At 41.2% G+C, this 24,195-nt stretch overlaps 1 protein-coding gene across 2 annotated transcripts; it reads left to right on the plus strand.

Moving 5' to 3' along the window:
- The first annotated feature begins 2,854 nt into the window (after positions 1–2,854).
- On the plus strand, positions 2,855–21,556 carry septin7b (septin 7b). Of its 2 annotated transcripts, XM_083918495.1 has the most exons (14): positions 2,855–2,936; positions 5,464–5,566; positions 7,241–7,347; positions 8,959–9,059; positions 9,210–9,344; positions 12,181–12,298; positions 13,192–13,284; positions 13,392–13,488; positions 13,647–13,698; positions 13,953–14,081; positions 15,595–15,615; positions 17,922–18,057; positions 18,631–18,773; positions 20,268–21,556. In XM_083918495.1, the coding sequence occupies exons 1-14, from the start codon at positions 2,922–2,924 to the stop codon at positions 20,305–20,307; spliced, it is 1,290 nt and encodes a 429-aa protein (XP_083774621.1). In that variant the 5' UTR covers positions 2,855–2,921; the 3' UTR covers positions 20,308–21,556. The 2 variants fall into 2 exon arrangements, with proteins under 2 accessions (XP_083774621.1, XP_083774622.1); XM_083918496.1 differs by lacking the exon at positions 15,595–15,615.
- Positions 21,557–24,195: the final 2,639 nt, after the last annotated feature.

A 24,195-nucleotide genomic window follows, 5' to 3' on the forward strand; every position in this document is an offset into this window, starting at 1 on the left:
ATTTATTGGACAAATTGAGCTACTTTGCAGAATTACATTATTAATTTAAAATAAAGCTAACTAAACTACATCAAATATGTACAGTAATTAAAATAGGATGCACCAATAAACAGGTTCACTGCATCACTAATTATAATACAGTGATATTCATTTTGCTTTTTGCACTTAAAGCCTATATTTTGATGAAAAAACTAGCCTAAAAACTATTTTGCCATCAACCACAGACTGGACTGGAGATCTAACACTGAAGCTGTTTACAAGAAGGGGATGAGCAGACTTCCTGAAGGAAGCTGCGACCCTTCAACGTGTGCAGCAAGATGTTAGGTCTTTTATCAGTCTGTGGCGGCCAGTGTGCTTTCCTCTGCTGTGGTTTGTTGGGGACGCAGCATCGGACCCAGCGACACCAACAGACTCAACAAAGTGATCAGGAAGGCTGGCTCTGTGATTGGCTGCAAACAGGACACTCTGGAGGCTGTGGTGGAGAGGAGGACCCTGTGGTGGAGAGGAGGACACTCTGGAGGCTGTGGTGGAGAGGAGGACACTGAAAAAACTATTCTCCATCATGGATGATCCTCTCCACCCTCTCCAACTCACACTGCTCAGACAGCGGAGCACCTTCTCCAGAAGCTGTCGTAGCAACAGATACAGGAAATCTCTTCATCACTGAATATAATAATAATATAATATATATATATATAATAACTCTCTCACCTCTGCCTGACAGAGAACTCTGCTCTCTCTACTGTTTTTTTTTATATATATTATTATTGTTTTAGTATATTTTGCATATTTTGTTGTATATATTATTGTTTATTGTGTATAGCACACTGTGTGCTGTATATATACACTATGTATATATTGGATTGTATTTATGTTATGTACAAAGTGTTTATTTGCTGACCCAAACAAATACATACATACAAAATAATTTCCCAGCCTGGGACCATTAAAGTAATTATTATTTTCTTTTCTATTCTAACGTTAGACCTTTAAGCTATTTTTACTTTTAACACATTGCTCACTTCTTCCACCTCTATACTCACGTTAGCTCATGTGATAAGGAGGCTAGCTAGGCTGTTTATGCCTGGCTGTAACGTTAAAGGAAGTTGCCATTGTTTGACAGTTTAAATAAACAAGTGAAATGCTCTTACCCTTCCTGTAGCAGCACAAACTGCCAGAGCAAAGTTGGTTTTTAAGCGTTAAATACGAATTTGACTTCGTTAAATATCCTTAGTCCGGGATATACCGTTAGCTGACACAGTTTATTTAATTCTTAAAGACAACAAACGCCTCTAACATTAACAAATAAGTTAAAGTAATGTTCAGTTTTAATGCGTTTTTAACCAATCCAGGTTAGCAGTATCAGAGAGCCTTGGTTGCCATGGACACAACAGACGCTGTTCGGGTTCTGTTACCAGGGTAACCTGACACCGGAATACGGTTGAACAACTTGACACATTTTTTTGACAATTTAAATGTATTTGACAAGTTAATGTGTTTTTTAAAAAAAGTTAATAAAAAAATAAAAAATTTAAATTGTATAAATTCACTGTCACATGATGTATAATGGCTCCACACGTCACCAAATAAAAGCACTTATTCATCTAATTTTTTTATCGCACAATTAAAAAGGTATACATCATACTCAAGATAATACAAGTTATATACAATATATAAAAAAGTGAAATTAATAACAGATAAAGAAAATAAAATTAAAAATAAAATATTTGAATTACTAGACAAAGCTAAATAATAAGTAAAATTATATAAAATATGGAAATCAAATAAAATAGAAATCAGTACATAGCCATACAGTTTTTCCAATTTTAAAACATTTTACATATTTTTGTATAGTTTCATCCCAATTATATATAAATTAAAAATAGGAATTGTTTTTATTATCAGGATTTTTTGCCAAAATAATGAGGTTATTGTTACCACAATCTAGTTTTTTTTCCCCTTTATTCAACTGTATAGTAATCGGGACAGAGTGGGAGGTGTAATTAGTTTAGCATTCAAAATAAGAAACAAAGAAAATTGCTACACATAAAAGTCAAAAACCGTTAATAAAAAAATTAAAAAATTCACACGTGTATAAATTTACTGTCACATGATATAAAATCGCAACAGACATCACCAAATAAATTGACTTATTCATCTGATTTTTTACATTTTTTTATCGCACAATTAATCATATTCAAGATAATTCATATTCAAGATAATTCATCATATTCAAGATAATTCAAAGATAAAGTTATATACAATATATATGTATAACCGAGCGAGTGGCATTAATAGCAGATAAAATAATAAAACATTTGAATTACTAGACAAAGCTAAGTAATAATAAATTAAATTAAATATTAAAATTAAATGAAATTAAAAATCAGTCAAAATACAAGAGGTCAGTCAAGAAATAAGGTACATAGATAATCATACAGATGTAAGGCTTTTGGAAGTTTACATAATTTTACATATATTTGTATAGTTTCATCCCATTTATAAATACATCTAAAATAGGAATTGTTTTTAAGATACGACATTTTTGTAGTATTTTTGCCAAAATAATAATAATAATATTTTTTTAATTGAACTTTCTGATAATCGAGACTGGGTGGGAGGTGTAATTAATTCAGCACGTTCAAAAAAATAATAATAAATAAATAAAATGGTTACACATGAAAGTATTTTTGCCAGTTATCGCGAGAATACACTAAAACTCAAAGAAAATACAAATCATCGCGAGAATGGCATGTGCCTCCCTTTCTGATTCTCGTAGCAGTTTACGTCAGGTTTACGACGTAGGTCCGTTGAGTGCGGCAGACGCTGCGTGCCTCCCCGTGCGTAGTCCAGGCAGTGAGAAGGGGAATGTCGGCTTGTTGAATGATCGTGTTTTTGAGGCGGCAGGGAGCGTCAACGTTATGGGTGAGACCACTGTAACGATTTATTCCGAAACCTTGGCTTGTAAACTACATTTGTGATGATTTATTTTGGGTTGAATTCGCCTTTTTTTAATATTAAATTGGTCACGCGGCTGTTTAGCTTCTGCAGTTGTCTGAGCAACCAACGCCCAGTCATGCAGGCTGCATAACCTAACGGGAGAGTCATTTCCTGCCTTTAGCTCTTTAGCAAAGTATTTCAGTAAGCGTTTCTGTGTGTTATTAGTTAACATAGGAAGCCACATGAACACACACGTTAGGGGGTTAGCTTTTAAACACTGTCTACAGTCAAACTAACTAGCTAAATTGGTGTCGTATGTTGGATTAAACAGCTCACGGTAATGCTAACTAACGGCTGCATGGGGGCTGTAACGTTAGTGGCTTTGTATATACAGACTTTTGTTTACGTGAGATAACTTTAAACGGTCCCATATTATGCGAAACACAGTCATTGTAGTTAGCATCTTTTGATTTATTTAGCACATGTTAAAATAAACAACAATTACTTTACATTTTATTACATTTAAGAGACATTAAGTAAAATAAAGGACATGCAAAGGAACCCACGAGGGGGTTTCTAGTAATTGTTTGGTTCCCTATAATTATTCAGCAACATTTAACATGAAGGTAACTTTATATATATATAATATGAAGGAAAAAAGATATATAAGTACATTTGTTCTTTACAACATGCTTCTGTAAACACACACACACACACACACTGCTGCCCAGTCTGTTTATTTAGCACGTTTTGTGTTTTACTGTAACTGTACCTTTTTGTTTGTACAGTTTTTAGCTATTTTTAACTGTTAATAGCTTTTGACTGTGTACATGAGCTATTATATTTTTTATTTTGCACCTTTTATTGATGCTTTTGTTACTTGCACTATCCTCTTTTGCTGCTAACACTGTAAATGTGGCCACTGTGGGACTAATATAGGATTATCTTATTTTATTTGATCCTAAACAGGGAGAACGACCACTTTCTGTCGTTTGTGTGCCCTGGACGGGGTCTGCCTGCACTAGTGTTCGTGTGATCAATAATTTGATTAAGCTGCCATGATCGGCGCGTCTAGCTTAGGCAAACAAAGTCAAAGCTAGGAGATGTGTCACCGTTCGGCATAAGGAGGGCATGGCTGCCATCTAATCTGGATTACGGTGGATCTAGTACCTCAGAGTTCATGTTTGACTTTCTTTTTCTTTTTTTAAAGTTTGTTGGCTTCACACTATGACTGCTAAATCAGACACAACAATCTCAAACACTTTTAAAATCTGAACGAGCAAGCTGTATGTAGGTCCTCCACCTGTCACCACTTCCTTCAGCAGACCTGTCAGACGTCGCCGGAAGAGGAAACAGACGGCTGTCATTTTAAAATGATAGTTCTCAGTTTCCCTTCAGCCTTTTAGATCAAGTCATTATGCTAAAGATGACTGGTGGTGTGTTTTTACCTATTTGCAAAACCCAATATACAATGACTGACAAACTGAAGCTCACATAACATATAAGTCATATTCACATTACTATAGATATTATTATAGCTACTGGAAGTCCGCTGTCTCTGTCTTTGTCTCTCTCTGTCCATCTGTCCGTCTTTTCTCTCTCTCTCTCTCCTTTTCTTCCTCTCTCCGGTGCAGACAGATGTCCGTCCTCCACAGAGCTGGGTCTCTCTGACGTTCCTGTATGTAATAGTGAAGGTTTTCAACGCCACCGTACTCTACGGGGGAACTGTTGGGTCTATGTAAATCATAAATAAGTCACAGAGTGTGGTCTCTACCTACTCTGTAAAGTGTCCTGAGATAACTTTTGTTATGATTTGACAATATAAATGAAATAAAATTGAATTGAATTGAAGCGGTAGGATGGCGCTGAGATTAAACTACACATCCCGTAGGCAAATTAAGTCGATCGTGTCACACAGCGGACACGTGGGCTGCTGATGGTCGGCAGAAGATGCTCCAGAGTAAAAGGCAGAAATCCTCTCCTAGCCATGGGCAAAATAAAGAAGCTGCAACCGTGAATGGGCCTTACTTTATGGTGCTTCTGACATTAAAGGAGCGAGTGGAGTGGAATATGTACCACACACTGGCCAACTGTCTTGTGTTGTTACACTAGCCCAGATCATGAATCATTTTGCCTCCGGCTCCTCTGCTTGGGAAACTGAATCTTGAGACCAAATGCTTTGTTTGTCAGAAGGCCTGAGATTGATTCTCTGTTCCTTTTTTTTGTGTTTTTGTGCTCTACCCCTTTGTTTTGTGACCCTGGACACGCTGGCTTTTCCTGCACGTTGGGACCACATTACACGGATCGACACAAAACAGCAGTACAAACAGTAAGTATTGAAATGATCAATGTACTTTAAATAACTGGACAATATTTGTTTTTTCAGTCATTTCATACAGGCAGTCAGCGATGTTTAGCTCTGCAGAAAGTAATTTAACTTAAAATCCCAGAGTCTAACATGCGGGTGTGAGATTAGATTTCTTTACGGTTTTAATATGTGTGTTGTTTTTCTTTTTTTTACAGCAGCAAAAGAGTCTGGAAGGATATGTCGGCTTTGCAAGCCTCCCCAACCAAGTGTACAGGAAGTCTGTCAAGAGGGGCTTTGAGTTCACCCTGATGGTTGTGGGTAAGAACACACGCTGCTCAGCCCGCTGTTTGCTCTCCTTTTATATGAATCATTTCATTGTATTTATTGCGGTTGGCATTTTGAGGTCCTTCGCTGTGTTTTGTTTTTGAGAAAGCGAGATTGTGTGTGTGTGTGTGCACAGTCATATTTATACACAAGGGACATGCCCCCAGCTTTGTAGTGTTAATTGCTGAGTCAGAGGCGTTGCATCGCTGTTTTTCGAATTAATCTCGATGTCAGGTCCTTGACACGGTCTCCCACAACAGAAACATTTGGGATGGATTTATCTGGAGCTGCACTCAGCAAATGAAAGAGGGAGACATTCTTTTAAAATGCCTGGATGTGGTGTTTGACACTGGGCCAAGATCCTCCTCGGCTGATCAGTCCCTGTTTGGAGGGGAAAAGTTTCCTCGGGTCAAAACCATTTCCTGTGGTGGGACCGACAGAATTTGTACCCAGCGTGCCTCTATGAATAGTGCGTCTCCCATTGCGTTAGACAACACTTTGTTTCTACAGGCTTTTTGCATACGGCACAGCGCTGACACATTTCAGTTACATGTTCGTGTGCAGTCTTTGTGCTGCTATTATTAAGCACTTGCATCTCCACAACAAGGCATTTTGCTTGCTCCTATTCTCTACAGTGTCCTCTGTAAAAGCTGCTGGATGGTAACCAAGTGGGCCTTTGGGACTTGTGAATGTTTTAATGTGTTGGCAACAAATAGCTTTAATTAGGGAATCATTTCAGAAAAGATACAAATGGCGTCAGATCTAGTAACAAGAAAAGTACAGAAGATCCTCTGGGCTTGTTGGTCGTTAAATGCTTGCCATTGTTTTCATGGTATCACCCTCTTGCATGGACACACACACACACACACACAATATTCAGCTTTTCTTGGCTCGGATGAGCTGTTAGTCCACATGTCCCCGTCGTGCAACGCAATGCGTCACCAGTGTGGTGTGATGGAGGAAGAGAGGATAAAAGAAAGGGGAAGGAGAGAGATGGGACTGGTATTACCAGCAGTGACACGCCTGCCCATGCCTCATGAAACACATGATCCAACAACCTGTTCAGTTCACACATTGCAGAGCAGCTCAGTGCACAGGCCTGTCGTCACTTCATATTGCAGTAAATTTAACGAGCGCATACCCATAGCATATAGTTACATGCCATGCATAAACAAACCGCTGCAGTCCAAGCGCCACACATTACCCTTTGACTGTAGCTCTGGTGTAAATGGTGGCTCGTTAAATATTGACTTGTGGCCATCAGCCAAGGCAGGCAGTGTCAGTGGTCGTTTCCACTAATGATTCTTTTCATTGGGAGCTTGGAAACTGGGCACACAATGGCCAACCAAGCTTGAGAAGCCTCCCAGACCACACAGCCAGTCAGCTGCACATAATAAGAGCCATTGTCCGTGTTGTTTCCTTAGCCTTTCAACTGTTAACCCAAATGGATTCATGTCTTGGGCAAATGTCAGTCTCATCCCCGGACAGACGCATGACCTTTGATTGTCTTTAGGACGTCAACAGTGATCTTTGATATAATGCAGGGGGCGTGTTTTTCTACTCTGCATGTTGAGTATTATTCCAAGTAATGCAGTGCTTTACAGTCTGAGCAGTGGAGGTCACATTGTTCCTGAAATACTGATTTCTCTTCATGTGTCTTTTTTCCAGGTGAGTCAGGGTTGGGCAAATCCACGTTGATCAACTCTCTGTTCCTAACAGACCTGTATTCAGGAGAGTATCCTGGACCTTCACATCGAATTAAAAAGACTGTTCAGGTACATTTTGATGAATATTTTTGAGGCTGAGGTGTTGCACGTGATTAAAAACACATCTGCATATGTTCGGGCAAAGACAACAGATAAACAGAGGTTAAATTACCAAATATATTTAATTAATAACTAAGCACTAGACCAATTATCACATCTGAAAAATGACATTGAAATACTGTTAGACTTTGTGTTTGATAAGATTCTCTAACTCACCAACAGCTCTGGCAGATGTCATTTGGATGTTTTCTGTGAAAATGTGGCCAGGACTGAACAGCCTGAACCAACAAATACAGACTCTGTGCTGAGTCATAGCACATATGTGTTAATGACATAAATGCTCACTTAAGCCTTAGGGCGCACTCGCACTGTCCGTTTGTACCGTGCTCGAGTAATCGCAGCCACGGCCCAGGCCCATTTGTACTCACATTACTTGAAATAATCAGGGGCTCGGCGCAAATGTGTATTGCTTATACGTCATCACCCCTCGGGGATTTAGTTTTGTCTGACTGTCTTTGAACGTTTCGTCTGTCCAAATCTGCAGCAAACACTTCAAATCACCGCAAACCGGTGCATCTTTTTCAAATGTCCGTCGGGGGGAACAGAGGCATATAGACAGACATCAGCACCGCCGTCAAAGCTTGCACTCATGCTCGTACACGTGTGCACGCTCGTGCCTGTGCATTTGGATCTGTGCTTTACCGAAGCCTACCTCTCTCAACCAGGCCGCGGTCGGCAAGCGTGCCGTGTCTGGCCGCGAAAGAGTTATACTCGCACTGGTCAAACAAACTAGACTCAAGCCATGAAGCGTGCTTGGGCACGGTACGGATGGACAGTGTGAGTGCACCCTTAGAGCCTTTCTGAGATGAATACACCAACGTTCAAGTTTTTGACTTGACATAGCATCAACTGTACCATTAACAACCATAATGTATTATAATGAAAACATACATGAATGCACTGTTCCTAAAACATTGTGATTTAAAGTATTACAGCGTCAGAGATCCTGCTCTATTAAAAACAGAAACCATGCAGGCTGATCAACAAAGAACACGGAAATAGTTTCTCCTAAGCTTTAACGTTAGCAAACATCATCTGAATACTGTGCGGAGAAGAGAATCGTGTGTTTAGTGTTACTTAGAGATGTATTTGTATATTGAAATGGGGTTTAATCGACTCTTGAGGACATGCAGTAAAACCTTAGTTTCTCGTGATGCTTTAAACAAGTCCGCCTCAGAGTCAGCTGCTGTCATAAATGCCTTTATCTTTGTCTCTCGTAATTACACAACCTTGTCCTGAGTCTTGAGTGCCTTGAGTGCTGCCCTTTATCTGTCTGGCTCCTGACTGACAGCATTGCTATCTCCAGACGCTTCACTGCTTTTCTGGCTTCTCAGCATAGTTCGCTAATAGCACAGTTTGACACAACGTGTTGCTTCGTGCTGCTAGCTGAAGCGTTTATATGATCTATGTTGCTATTAGCTTACAGTGATAAGGATTTTACACACCTCCTTCCATATTGTGTCTTCATTTTTTTATTATAAATGAAACACTCTGGTTTCAAAGGCACAGTTTGTGGCAGACGTAATCACAGTGTGCCCCTCATTCTTTCTCCTGTGCCAGGTGGAGCAGTCCAAAGTTTTAATAAAGGAAGGCGGCGTCCAGCTGCTGCTCACAATAGTTGACACCCCAGGGTTCGGAGATGCCGTCGACAACAGCAACTGGTAAGGATCGCCACGACTTCAGCTCAGCACAGATGATATCTTTTCATTTAATAGTCCTCTAAAAATGTCACATATTCCTCCCCATTCCTAGTTCAAGGGGTGCTTTTGGGGATTTGTTTCTTAACGGAAGCTCTCATGTGTATTATGCAGCTGGCAGCCAATCATCGACCACATAGACAGCAAGTTTGAAGACTACCTGAACTCAGAGTCCCGAGTGAACAGACGACAGATGCCCGACAGCCGAATCCACTGTTGCCTGTACTTCATCGCCCCCTCGGGACATGGGTGAGTCTGGGAGATCAGTTCATAAGTCAGTTGACACCTCTTTATTGTGGAGGCTTTTATTCAGAACGCCCTACACCGCCCATGTTGTGAGTACAGGCGGATCTTGTGAGAATCAAGCTCCTGAATTGTCACTTCATCACAAGGCGATGGAAGTAGGGAATGAGTAGGACTCGAGAAAGGAAAGGTTGGAAGAGGGAACAGTGGGAGGAAATGTGTGAAAAACAGTGTAAGGAGGGAAATCAGAGGTCAAGAATGCCCTAAAGGTCAGAGAAGCAGCTTTGTGTTCCCTGTGCAGTCTGAAAGATCCAAACAAGGGCAGTCGATAAAGCTCTTCCTCTTCCTCCTGTATACTTTCAGCAACTCCCCACTGCTTGTCAAACAGCTCGGTGGCCAACAGCACGAAGCTGCGGTCATGCCAGGCAGCTCCCGAGTGTGTGCATTAAACGGGTCTTACTCCATCTCCCGCACTGACTCCTCCAGGCAATTGCTGTACATGATAATGTGAGACTGAGTCAGCTCGTCTTGCAAAATAAGGGTTAAAACTTGTGAAAGGGGGGCGGAGGGGAACGAGCAACAACACACGAAGACGCTGGCAGAATGCCCAGCTGATGATAGAGATCGCCAAATGTTTCATAAAGAGATAGCTGTGTGGAATTTAAACCGTAATGTTTATTATTCACAAGCCTCCAGACCTTCTGTAGTTAGTTGACGGCTCAGATGTGCTCATCCTATCTTTCTTTTAAGAAGTGTCTTGTGTGATGCACAATTCAGCTGCAGAGCAGAAAGTGTGGGAGTAGTGAAATTGTGAAACTTGAGAGGTTATTTCCTGCCCTGAAAAAAAGCTGTTGCCGGTTTTTGGTCGATAACACGTTAAAATGCACGTATGGATTACGCAGATATGAAAGCTTGCCCCCAGTCAAGCTTTTGACCTTTAAACAAATACAAAAGGAGCGTACCCTGTTTGCCATTATGCAGGATAACGTTGTGTTTGTGTCTGCTGTGTGGAGTTGCCTAATTTGTGTGTATGCAAATGTCCACCTTGTGCGCACACGTCCTTAAAGCTGTTGACTCACTGTAAACAACGAAGAAGCCTCTGTCCTCCCCCCTCCTTCCTCATCTGTCCGTCCTCTGTGAGACATTGTGTTTGTACAAATCCGTCCTCTGTACCCACACAAGCAGTACTTCAGCCTTGAGGATGGGCAGCGTATGTCCTCTCTCTCACTCACACGCACACACACACACACACACACACACACACACACACACACACGCACCCCTCATAACACCAGCTGACTGCTCTCACGCAGCAGCACAATGACCTCCAACACTGAGAGACAATCTGAACATTGAACTCCCGGCTGAAGGATTGTGACTCATTAAGGGAAAAAGTCAGATCCGTCTCTATTAAATGGTTAAACGTGGCCTTCCCCAATTATGAGAAGTAAACATTAGTAAGAAGAGTTTAAGCAATTAGTCTTTTTTTCAAGTAAAAATGACTTTCTTGTTTTCTTTGTTTTATATCTTTTGTGAAGTTAACAGATTTGCGGCAGCCTATTTGTATAGAAACTGAATGAAACGGTGTGTGAAATGTGTTTTCTTTGGGGTTGGGACGTGTTTTAGTGCCGTCCCATTGGTGCTGAATCACACTGAGGTTTGATGTTTTGGGGTTTTCTGCAGAACAGACAGCAGCACGTTATTCTGGTCAGTTTGTGCAGCAGTAAAACCTCCAGACCTTCAGGGCTGCCTGGTTTTTATTGTAATTTATGTAATAATAAATACATGTTCTCTTGTTTTAACCGATAAAACGTATGTGGCACGTTCAGCTCTTTTAGGGCAGTGTAGCATTTGCCTCAGCGCTGTGAGACGGGCTGGATGTTACAAACAGGAGAAACATGCAAAGTCTGTGCGTGCTCTAGAATATTATCTATGTTCAAAATACCCATTCCTACCTTTTGTTTTTGGATCTTTCTGATACAATACAGTTAGTATTTTTTCGTCTTTACTTCCACAAAGCATCTGCTGATATCTATTGAATATGACCAGCTGAAATTGTTTGCTGTTTGGTTTATTATAGGAGCTGAACATACTCATAGTGAATGCAACAGTGTGACTTACATTGCCTGTTAATGATGCTAGTAGTACATTGTACATCCAGTTTATTTTTTTTAATGCAATAAATTGAGAGCCATTTAAATAGATTTTATTGTTGCTCTTCTTTTAGATAAAATCGCTTGCTATCAGCTGTTGCATTCAGGTTTTCTTCAGAGTGTCGGTGCAGCACCGGAGCTGTAAATTGACCTGCATGGCCGTTGGCAACGTGACAAACATCCCACTCTCAAAACCAACAGCATCCGATTCTGCTTCAGGGCAGATTTTTCGACTCTGAGGGATATTTCCACTGTGTCCTCAAAGAACTAAATGGAGATTAAATTACGTTTTACAACCAAACACAAAGTAAAATGCAAAGCTATAACTCAGTAATGTCAAATGTTATTTATTCAGCTCAAGAGTAACAGCGCTTTCTCACGACTGCAAGGTCAAGTTCTTAGACATTACACAAACATGCGTCACAGATACTTTTCTATTTTTGGTAGAGCTCCTCTTATCTTTGTGTTGTCTAAGGAAGCCCAAACAAAGCTCCAAAATAAACTCCTTTAATGAAAAAGTAGTAAACTCCACCACAATTTCCCTACGTAGTTCTTAAATGCTCTAGACAGGCCAGAAAATGTAAGATATCAGTAATAAGCTTTAAGCTATAGACTGATTCAAATGTATTTGACACTGCCTTCTAATTTAGTTTAAGTAAACGTAACTCTTTTTCTTTATCTCCATGCAGACTGAAGCCCTTGGACATCGAGTTCATGAAACGGTTGCATGAGAAAGTCAATGTCATCCCGCTGATCGCCAAAGCAGACACCCTCACCCCAGAGGAATGCCATCAGTTCAAGAAGCAGGTCAGTGGTTTCCGCAGCTGCATACTACTGCAGAAAAAGTATCCAAGAGCATTCCTTTTTCTTTTTACTGGGGTCATTGGTGTGATGGTGAAAATGTGAAACCGCAAAGCCAGATAAAGTAGATCCTCTTTGGAGTTATAGCTGTACAACGATGTTGTGCACTGTGTGGAAGGATTTCTATAAAATACATGCGTATAAATAAAAAAAGGAAGACTGGTAACTTCCTGTAAGAAGTTTCATATAAAACAGTAATTTTAGACGTTTGCGGTGTCGCTGACCAAAAAAGATAATCAGTATTTCACTGAGTGTGTCAGGCTGATAATCATAATATCATATTAGAATTTAACACCTGAAAACAAGATGTACTGCAGCCTTTACAATTTTTTATTTAATTATAATTTTAGCCTCTTCGTACTAAAATTACCCCCCCGAATCAAGACGTGCACTCGCAGACTAGAGGACCTGACTTCACTGATTTAATTACGCACACTTCATTGCAATACAGACGTGACATTGTGGGTTTTCCAATTGCACATTTACTACTAATTTACTTATTATACAAGTGGAAAACAATTACTGTATTAAAAGTGAATCATGTAGCCCAGAAATAATATTCAACCACGTCATGACACAAATTGGTAGTGGTCTAAAGAGGTCGTCAGAATGCAGTTTATTATCGCAGCCTGCCCTTTAAAATCTGTGCAGTGCAGGAAAACAACAGGCGATCTCTGCAGCGATCCCCGTGTACATGATTGTGCTGTGAACGTTTCCACTGCAGCAAGCAGAACAGACTTGGACCCACGTTTGGATTCGGCCTCGGACTAAGTGGTACCGGTTTTGTTATTTCCGATTCCCTCTGCCAGAAGTTGCTCAAAGATCTCTCTCCCTGCTAGATCATGCGGGAAATCCAAGAGCACAAAATCAAGATCTACGAGTTCCCTGAGACGGATGACGAAGAAGAGAACAGGCTGGTGAAGAAGATAAAGGTAACTGTTGTCACCTGACACGTCATGTTACATAAGTGTACTTGGTTTGTCACAAACCCAGATGCTCATGCGTGTGTTACTAACACCACACGTTGTGTTTTTGCCAGGACAAGTTGCCACTGGCTGTAGTCGGAAGCAACACCATCATCGAGGTGAACAGCAAGAGGGTCAGAGGGAGACAGTACCCCTGGGGGGTTGCAGAAGGTATGGATGTTCAGTTAGTTTCATATCACCACTGTGAAAAGTAAGGATAAGGATACAACATCTGCACTGCAGCATTCCTGAGAGGAGGAACTGAACATTACATATGTTCCATTACTTGTTACTAATTCAGCCGACTGACTTCTTGTTTTCCCTTCTAGTTGAAAACAGCGATCACTGCGACTTCACCATCCTCAGGGATATGCTCATCAGGTACTGAAATGAACCCCAAAGAGTACAAGTAACCTGCATCATGTACATTTATTAAACGCTAAAATCAACCAGAGTTAACAAACAGAGGCTCTATAAAGGCTGTTTGAGTGGCCTCTGATCATATGAGACCGTATTTGTATAAAAAGATAAATGCACATCAGTTATTATTTAATTTGTGTATAGCAGAAAGAGCGGGTGAAACATTTCTCAGAGAGCATTTCAAATATTTAAAAATTCTTGTGGCCCCTCCCCAGAACTCACATGCAGGACCTGAAGGACGTGACAAACAACGTCCACTACGAAAACTACCGCAGCAGGAAGCTAGCTGCTGTCACCTACAACGGCGTGGACAACAACAGGGCTAAAGGGCAACTGTCTACAAAGTAAGTCCTGCACCAAGTCCAGTAGAGACAGCTGTTGTACTTGAGGACAGGATAGGTTCACTTCTAAATAATGTCATCTGACGACCGCCTCCTTTTTACCTGCAACTTAGGGCGCACTCACACTGTCCATCCGTACCGTGCCCAAACACGTTTCACGGCTAACGTCTAGTTCCTTTGACCAGTGTGAGTGCAACCGTACCGCGCCTATGTACGGTTGCACTCCCCTTTTGGGAGAGGTGGGCTCTGTAAAGCACATTTGCACAAGGCCTATGAAGGGTTCTGACGTTCTCCGCGGGGGAGAGGGAGGGGGACAAGTACCCTAAAGCACGGGGCACGGTACGGATGGACGGTGTGAGTGTACCCTTAGACTGTGCAGAACAGAACAGGAGCTCTGAATTGCCAGTTAGCTGCCTCAGGCCCCAGTTTATAAAACCCGTTTAAAAGCCTAATGATTCGATCGCAGGTTTCCTCCTTTAGAGTCGGTATGCTGAATGGACTTGCGGAAGTAGCAGATGGTTGTTTCCTTTAATATATTTGATAAAGCAAGTTTTGCTGGCTTTAGATTGGCCCTAATTGGGAATCTGCAGGTCTTCAATAGTCTTAAAAGCATTTAATTAAGTTTCCTCACTAAGGGCCTTAAATTGAATTTACAAAAGATTTTCTCAAAACATTTCTTGTGCCCACCAAAGGCAGTATTTAGCTGTGTTAGTTATTATATATTTCTGTGTATGCCGTTGGCTGTCGTGAGCCGTTACACACTTTCAAACTACAAGTGGAATTGTTTCATGCAGGAGGCTCTTAAAACCTTTTCTGTGGTGTTTGAGCACCTGCAGTAAAACTCAATCCTACTTCGGCTGGTTTCATCGTGAAACAGGAAGTCTGTGATATTATTAAGCTCTTAAAAAAAATTGACTTTAACTGAGCGAACCTGCAGAAACGTAGATAAAGCAACAGGATAGACGTGTTTTCAGATGTTTGCATTGTTGTCTCATTGTGTACTTGCATCCTACTTTATTTAGGTTCACGCTAACTGGAAAAGTCCAAGTTCATTTATCGTCTCCCATTGGTTCTCTGCTCTCTCACTCAGTGATTACGCTTCTGTCGTAGCTTTTCACGGCACTACTTTGCATCAAATCACGCCGCTGATTTCCATAGGTTTTCATTCAAAGCACCACGCTGCTTTCTCACTCATGTAGACACGAACCGCTAACTCACCAAGCTAAAACTCCACAGCTGAACAGAGGCCTCACACTGCTGACGCTAACACACAGCTCAACATTCGGCCAACTCTGCTATAATGTGTTTGACACCCAGCTCACAAAGCCCACATTGTTATTTTTTCCAAGCTTTCTTTTTTTCCCCTCCATTTGCAGTAAAAAAAGTAGCTGAAATCACAGAAAACGTCAGCGACTGCAGTTTAATTTTAGTGTATGACTCATTATTGCATGTGTGTGTGTGTCTCCGTGTGTGTGTGTGTGTGTGTGTTTGCCTGTATGTGTTTTTGTTTTTTTAGACTTGACACAGTTGAAGGAATGTAAGTGGTCTTTTTTTTCACTTATTTTTTTGAGGCCCTTGTGTACGTCTCCACTCTTCCTCTACTCTCCTCCGTTGGCTGCATTTGGGTGTTTTCTTCCCTCCATGTTGACTTAGGTCGGCTTTCCCCCCTCGACTTCCCCTGTCAGTAGATATTTCCAGGAGCGGCGGGAGAAAAACTGTGAATTGCCATTCTTGTGAATGTAGTTCGACAGCTATGAATGTGATGACTTTTCCCCCCCAACAACAAAACCTGTGATTCTTTCCACTGGTTTATATTCCTCGCTGCTTTCACCTGCTGCTGCAGAGACCCGTACAGGAGATGCACGGAGCGGTTAGGAAAGATTACACGACGCACGACATTAACAGAACTTCATTATGCTGAAATTACTTAAAGCTACAACTTAAAACATTTTAGCATTATGTGGATGAAACTGGCCTCCATAAACCAACCAGAACTGCTGACAAAGCAAACTAAAATAACCTATAAGATATATAAAACTGTTAGACTGTTCCTGTCTATATAGAGAGATAAGACATAAGCAGTGAGTCTATATCTGTAAACAGTGTTCACCACAATAACATGTACTTTAAATAGAAATATAATATAGTTTATATTGTGGTGAGACAGATATGCAACATATTAACATGGTATGATTTAGTACAGTGTGTGTGCTGTGAGGTATAAGGAAGTATTGGGTGAAGTGTAATAGTAGTAATATTAATACTGTAATAATAAAAGTATAATAAGTATACAGGGTTCGTACAAGGCTGCGTTACTTTCACAACAAACATATTTCTATAGATTAGAAATAAAATCATTCAGAGCCTAAAATGAAAATGCGAAATAATAGTCTTCAGTACGTATTCGTAGAAAACAATTGTTTTACCACAGCTGTGAAAAGCTTGAAAATGGACCTTGAAAGTGCTTGAAAAGTGCTTGAATTTGACTTTTGAAAAGGTGTAGGAGCCCTGAGTATCGTAGTTTGACATCGAGTTGAACACACAACGTTTGTTTCCTAAACTTTTGCTGAATTTAAGTGATTTAAAGTCCCTTAAGGTTTGAGATCTGCTGTATTTCTCTCCAACTATGAATATTCAGGACTAAATGTACAACGATCGAAGTTAGAAGAGTTTAATGCTCAAACACTTGTGACGTGACAACAATGTTTTCCCAGTTTTAACTGGCCCCACTTCAAACCAGTGACAGAGAAAAACACACACGTTCAGAAACTCTCACCCACAGTAACCAAAACGGTTTTAACTTTGGCAGAAAAAAGTTTTGTTCACTGCTCAAAGTAAGAGCTGAATGCAAAAGTAGGTTTTCAGGTTTTTCTAAATCGTGTGATTAAAAACACCCAACATCCATTTGTCAGCACAAGTTTACAGTCGTTATTGCAAACATCTCTACTGTAGGTACGATCCATGCCTCAGCAATCATTGATGAAAAACTGACTACAAAGCCAAACTCATAGTTCATCAGTACCAGAAGATGGAAATATAAATATAGAAATGTGCTGTATAGGCTCTCGGACAAACGCAGTCGTCCTGTGATGTATGTGTATTTAAACAGCCCGTCACTGCACCAAAATATGAGATTGACTCCGGCTTTAATCACAGCCGACCTCTCCGCATACTTCGTAAAGGGTCTCTGTACACAGTAAAACCTCCTGATGAGCTTTACTAACCTCTAACCTCTAACTCACCACCCGCACTAACGGCCAGTGTCCACAGGTTCCTTGCATTAGCTTTCGGGTCCTTCTTCACAGATGTCTCATGGTTTGGTTTCCTGTTCCTGTCCCAGCTTTGGTGGATCCCATCATTCCTAAAACTTTACCTGTCGCTCTGTTTTCTCTCCTGCACCCCCTGACATGAAGTACTTTTTTGGGGGGGGGCTCATTTTGTCATGATGTAATCTGAGATTTGTATAGAAATATGACGATCATCTGTATAGATTTGTTATCTGCCTCTGATCTCTTAGAGAGAGCGCAGCATATTTTACTATCACCGCTTAGAAAGTCGAACATGCTCCTCATAGTCCTTTCTCTTTATCACTTTTTTCAGTTTTCTAATACAATTCAAACGCTTCCAAGAGGAGAGGAACAGAGTTGAGTTAGTTAAATTAAATTTTCAACAGTCAAACTGTTGTAAAACTGTAATAATGACAACTAATAATGGGTGAACATTACTATTCATAATGGATCAGCTAACCGATGAGTTTGACGGTGCCTGTGACGCGCTGTAGAGACGATCTTAATCTGTGTGTTTGCGTGTGTGTGTGTGTTTGCTGCGTCTCCCCCCCTGCAGGAGTCCTCTGGCCCAGATGGAGGAGGAAAGGCGAGAGCATGTGACAAAAATGAAAAAGATGGAGATGGAAATGGAGCAGGTGTTTGAGATGAAAGTCAAGGAAAAAGTGCAGAAGCTCAAAGACTCTGAAGCAGAGGTAACACACGCACACACACACACACACACGCACGCACGCACGCACGCACGCACGCACGCACGCACGCACGCACGCACGCACGCACGCACACACACACACACACCCCTTCCTTCCTCTTGTGCTGACGTGTTTCAGCAGTTAGAAGCGTGAGCTGAGTGTGTTTTTGATTTATGTCAAGGATGTCCTGTTTTCAGGTTCCCTCTTTTCTAACTGTAACTTTTATTTCTTTAGACTTAGAAAGGTAATTCATGTGTGTAGCATGCCGACAGAAGAACTGTTAATGAGGAATCACGTCCGTATTAAACAGTATCTGCTGATGGAACCGCTGACGTATTATTTTAAGGATTTCCATGTGTGTAGGTCACTGCAACAAGAGAAAAATGCACTACAGCTCAAACACTACAGAGATTATTTAAATAGTAACATCGCTACTATGAATGAGTTTATATCAGCTGGCTGAGCCTAAACTTTAAATATTATCAGTCATGACTTCCTCTGGTGATACGAGAGGCTTGACTGCACGTGTGACGGTACAAAGTACTGACGTCCTCTGTCCTGTCCATCCGTCTGCAGCTTCAGCGGCGTCACGAGCAGATGAAGAAGAACCTGGAGGCCCAGCACAGAGAGCTGGAGGAGAAGAGACGCGTGTTCGAGGAGGAGAGAGCAAACTGGGAGGCCCAGCAGCGCCTGGAGCAGCAGAAACTGGAGGCCTCCAGGTACAACTGACACTCACTGTCACACTGTTCATGGTTCAGCTCGCAGTTTGAACAAACCCAAGCATTAAGGCTCCGGTATCACTGGAGACGGACAGACCTTAGTAGATTTTGGTGGAGATTAGTGCCACCTCGTGGCCATTTGACCCTCCTGCAGAATCAGATATGGGTTTGTTATCATAGTCGTTTGATGCTTTCACATACGAGAAGTTTGCTTTGGTATTTTGTATCGGACACAATAAGTGAGAAAAGAAAAACTAAGTACTGCAGAGGTCAAGATCCATGAATTTAAAGACGAAATTTACAATAGAGCTGCAAAGATGAATCAGTTGACTCGATTAGCTAATATTTTGGTAGTTGATTGATCTGAATTCCCAGATTCTAGCTTCTTAAATTAATTCCTCCTCTCAGTAAACTGAAAATCTTTGTGTTGTGGACAAAACGAGACATTTGAAAACGTCATCTCGGCCGCCATTTTCTGACATTTTATAGACCAAACAACTAATCTGTTAATCTATAATCCTGCATTGCCACCGTCTTATCGTTCTGGGATAGGGGAAAAACGGTCTGGCTTGTTCGTATTTATTTAAGCCAGTCATAACCGTCTCGAGCGGCGCTGAGCTCGATAGTAAAGCAGAAGGGCCGGCTGTCAGGCTTTTCCCAGCACTGCACACCGGTGAGCAAGACTAATTATAGAGAAATAATCAATGGATAAATCGACAATGTGAATAATTGTCATTGCAGCTGTAGAAAACATACTAATGTAAACAGCGTATAAGGGCGCAATCACACTGTCCATCCCTACCGCGCCCAAGCACGTTTCACGGCTAAAGTCTAGTTCGTTTGACCAGTGTGAGTGCACCCATACCGCCTCCAGGAGCGGTACGCTTGCCGTCCAGGGCCCGTTTGGGAGAGGTGGGCTTTTGTAAAGCACGTTTGCACATGTACGAGCACGAGCGTGCGCACGTGTACGAGCACGAGGCCTACTGCGGTTCTGACGTCATTTTATGTGCGCCTGTTAGGACATAGAAAAAAGAAGGAGGGACCATGCGCGGACATTTAAAACAATGGCGGTGAAAGGTTCACGTTGGTGTGATGCGGAGGTGGAGTGTTTACTGCAGATTTGGTCGATGAAAAGATTCAAAAACAGTCGACAAGACGCACAAAAACTCAGAGGTCTACGGAAAGATTTGTAAACAAAGCCACGCATCGCGATGACGTCATTAATGCGTGTGACGTGTTACGGCGTGATGACGTATAGGCAGCAAGAAGTACAAACGGGCCTGGAGGGGGGACAAGGACCCTAAAGCATGGGGGGGGCGGTACAGACGGACAGTGTGAGTTCGCCCTGAATGCATCAGGCTGTTGTATATCTGATTTCCTACAGACACGTCTTAAAAGTGATGTTTGTATTTGCCTCAGATCTAAAAGTCACAGAGCTGTAATGTTATTTCAGCGAAAGTCACTGACGGCATGCGTGTCTCTCCTCTTCTGCAGGACTCTGGAGAAAAACAAAAAGAAAGGCAAGATCTTTTAAAAGACAGTCGGCAGGACCACCCCAACTCAAGTTATTTCTGTTTGCCAACGTTGCCGGTCAGGACACCAGTGTGTGGCACTGACGTCTCCCACCTCCACCTCCTCCTCCTCTCTCCTTCTCCCTTCCTCCCTCCCCTCCTTGTCCCCTGTCCCTGCTCTGTCTGCCAGCACAGCTGTGCTCCTGCTCCCAGCCACTAGAGGGGGTACAGGGGGTATTATGGGTATGTGAGGAGGTGGAGGAGGTCTGAATGTACGGTCAGTACCGCCGCCACAGAGCCCCCTCGCTGCCTCGGGACTCATCATCAAAGTATAAAAACCAATAACCCCATTTCGGAAAAGCCAAACCCATTTTATTATTTTTATTATTATTATTATTGATGTTATTATTATTATTATTATTATTATTATTGTTGTTGTTGTTCTAACTGAATACTGTCTCCGCCCCCACCTGCTGCTCTCACCCCAAGGTTGCTTTTAATGACTGATGTGTACAGTTTTAATGGAGAGCACAGACAAAAAGAAAACCCATGAATCACGTCTGACTGTTGTACAATCAAGTTCTGGTGGATTTTATTTGTTTACAGGAAATATGAAAGTAACCGTATATGAACATTAACCCGATCTTCCTTCGTGTATTAAAGTAAGAAGAGGACAAGGCATTAACTAACCCTTTTCGTTCTGCGTGTATCCGGTGAACCTTTAACCCTCCTTCTCAGTGTCAGTGTGACGGAAACCAAACGGCGTCAACAGAAAAACCCCAAACCAAGAAAAACAATAAAATGCACCTTGGGCCTTTTTTATAGATTAAAAAAATGGCTGACGCTTCTTCTTTTTTTCTGAAATGTAACGCTTTCTTTTCCTTCTGTGTTTAGCTATTTCCACTAGCCTTGGACCACCATTTATAATGTCATAAGTGTTATATTTCACTTTAGTTTATTTTTATATATTTACCGAGCCAGCTGGAGTAATAACTTCTTTTGTATGTTTAGAAAATCCTCAGAGACTTGAGAGGCAGCGTCCACTGTCGAACAGAAACACACTTTCACACACACACACACACACACGCAGTGAGATCCGTGGACGCGTTCAGAAAAAAACAATATTTCAATCACTCTGCGGTAACGATCTGTGGGAAATGAAGAGTCAACACCGCAAATTTTGCTTTGGCTATGTACTCCATCTCTGTATTTTTAATGTTATTTTTCATTTGTATTGTACAAAGTCACTTAATAAACCTGTGATGATACCGAGGAGTGACGTGGCTTTATTATGGAAACACTGTTTTTAGCATTAACATGAAGATATTAGTCAGGTTTCACAGACAGGTTTCTCCACTTTATTTCAGCAGTAGGTGGCGCTGTTTGACACTTTTAATAAAACAATTAAAAACTGACCAAACCAAAAAACAACAACATTTTAACAGTCAAAGTAAAACAGTCGCAGATCCTTAATCTTCTGTGCAGCTCACTGGGCTCCTGCAGGGATGAAATTAGCTGTTACCAGGCAGATTTACCCTCAAGGATATTTAATGCTTTTGTTCAAATCAAATCAAATCAACCTTTATTTATTTATTTGGCGCTTTTCATACAGAAAAGTATCACAAAGTGCCAAGTTACAGAGATGAACAGAAGAAGAGAAACATCAAATAAAATCAGGAGAAGAAAGTTAAAAGAACCCTCCCACCCCCACAGTCATGCACAGAGACACACACACATATGTATACGTTCATACACACATTCACACATACACACACAGCCACACTGACACGCAGACACACACACACACACCTACACAAACACTAGCTGTCACTACAGAGACATGGCCGGGCAGCCAGACCCTGAGGTACAGAGGAGTCTAGAGGAAGCTCCCTTTGGGGGGCCACACCGGGAGAGATCCCAGTCCAAGGTCGCAGGTAGCCCCGCCACAGAGACCACCCCGGCCCGGGCGACTAGAGGGCTCTGCACCTTAGTGCGGAGCCTCCTGTCTGCCCGGGTCCAAGGGACAGCACCCCCCGCGGACAGACCAGAGACCACTCCTAATCTGGCAGCCCCCCCTGAGGAAACACTGGAGATGTGTCATACCTTGTTCCTCGAAGCTCCTTTTACCCATCAGACCCACAAAGGTTTGAAATTTATGTCCTGGGAATGAAAACATCCGTTAAAAAGCTTCAGTGTCACTTCTCCAAATATCAGTCATTTATACAAAAGCAGAATATTAATACTTACTCTTACGCGCTGTCTGCGTCTTTGCTGTTTGGAGAGAAAATAAATAAAATCAGACCTGAAGTCTAAACACCAGTAAAGGATGTTTCTGTACATTTGTATTAAATCCCTACCGGAGTCTTTCTTCCCCATGAGTCCGTAATATTGGCGTGGTCCTGGTTTTCTGCTCATTCTCACTAAAAGATCTTGGATTGTGTCAGAGTTTGGCCATTTCTCCTTGTATGAGACAAAATAATACAACAAGAAAGATCAATTATTGCTGCATTATGTCTTCATATTACACGACTATTTAATTTAAGCTGCAGTTAAATAAAGAAAACATCTGAAGTTATTTTGTGTTTCTGTGAAACCTTCCATTTAAAAATCCTCTATAAACGCTGATATAGAAATAGTTTGTTTTAAATGATGCTAATAAATTCACAAATGAGAATAAGTTTGATAAATCATACCTCTTCAAAGTCTTCTCTCCAGTGGTCGTCATCCATCTCTTGACAGCAAGCATTTGTCAGAAGCAGCGTTACTATTAGAACAGGTTTGACGAGCACCATCGTGCGTAATTTCACCCAAATGCCAAATGCGTAAAAATGACTTTCGCCTGTATTGCAGATAATATTAAGATAATATAGTGTGTCTGTGTGTGTGTGTGAGTGTGTGTGAGTGTGTTCAGGTAGTCCACGACTCGCTGCTGAACTATTTGAGGTGCTGATGGAGAGAAAGACGGCGCGTCCTCCCTGAGGGTGCGTGCGCCACGGGGATCCATAAGCTGCTGTTGCGCACACGGGCTTTTACGCACAGCTGGGCTGGAGGCTGTGGATAGATTCTCGTCTCCAGCAATTATTGTGTGAGTCACAGGGTTTCATTTTGACATATGTCATAATAAGTATCTGTTTCATGCACTCAGACAAGGGAAAGATTATAGTGGACTTCTTTAAAATACTTGAATAGATGATCTGATAAACAGGACGCTGGACTCAAGATACAATCACAATAATGTCCGATTCAAGTGACAAATGAGAACAAGGTTTTTCAAAATAAGAGGTGTATGTTCTTTAATAAAAAAGACTGTTGTTGGATACACTACAACATGGATATGTTTAGTATCCAACGATGGAAGAAGTCTTCAGATCATTGTGTAAGGCAAATAATCAAATGGTGTTCCAAATTATCCCACTTTATGAACTCATTTTCATTGATATTTCTATGTCTGTATTTTATATAATGTGCCTACTATTTATATTTTGTCTTGCGTATTGTTCTATATAGAAATCTAGCTGTATTTGTTGTTTTTTGTATTCTTTTTTTGCTGGTGTGACTCTTTCATTTCTAACCCCTGCATCTGTGAAGGAACAAAGAAAAGACCACCTGCTGAATAAATGTAGTTTAAAGTATAATATAGTATGAATTCATAAATCACCGAATTAAAGTAAACTAAAGCTACTCAGTGGCTTTCCCTCAAAAAAGCTATTGTAAAAAAAGAAATTAAAAAAATAGAAAAAACAGGAATTCACAGGTAAACACATCATCAGAAATCTTCAAGTCTCACGAGAAATAGTAATTTAGCTCTATGCTAATTTACAGTTAGCATACTGAGTTGTCAGATGATTGTGTAATTACTGCATGATTATTCTGCCACATAAATACAATAGTATAAATAAATAATCATGATT

The sequence above is a fragment of the Echiichthys vipera genome (assembly GCF_963691815.1).
Source record: "Echiichthys vipera genome assembly, chromosome: 8".
NCBI lineage: Eukaryota > Metazoa > Chordata > Actinopteri > Perciformes > Trachinidae > Echiichthys > Echiichthys vipera.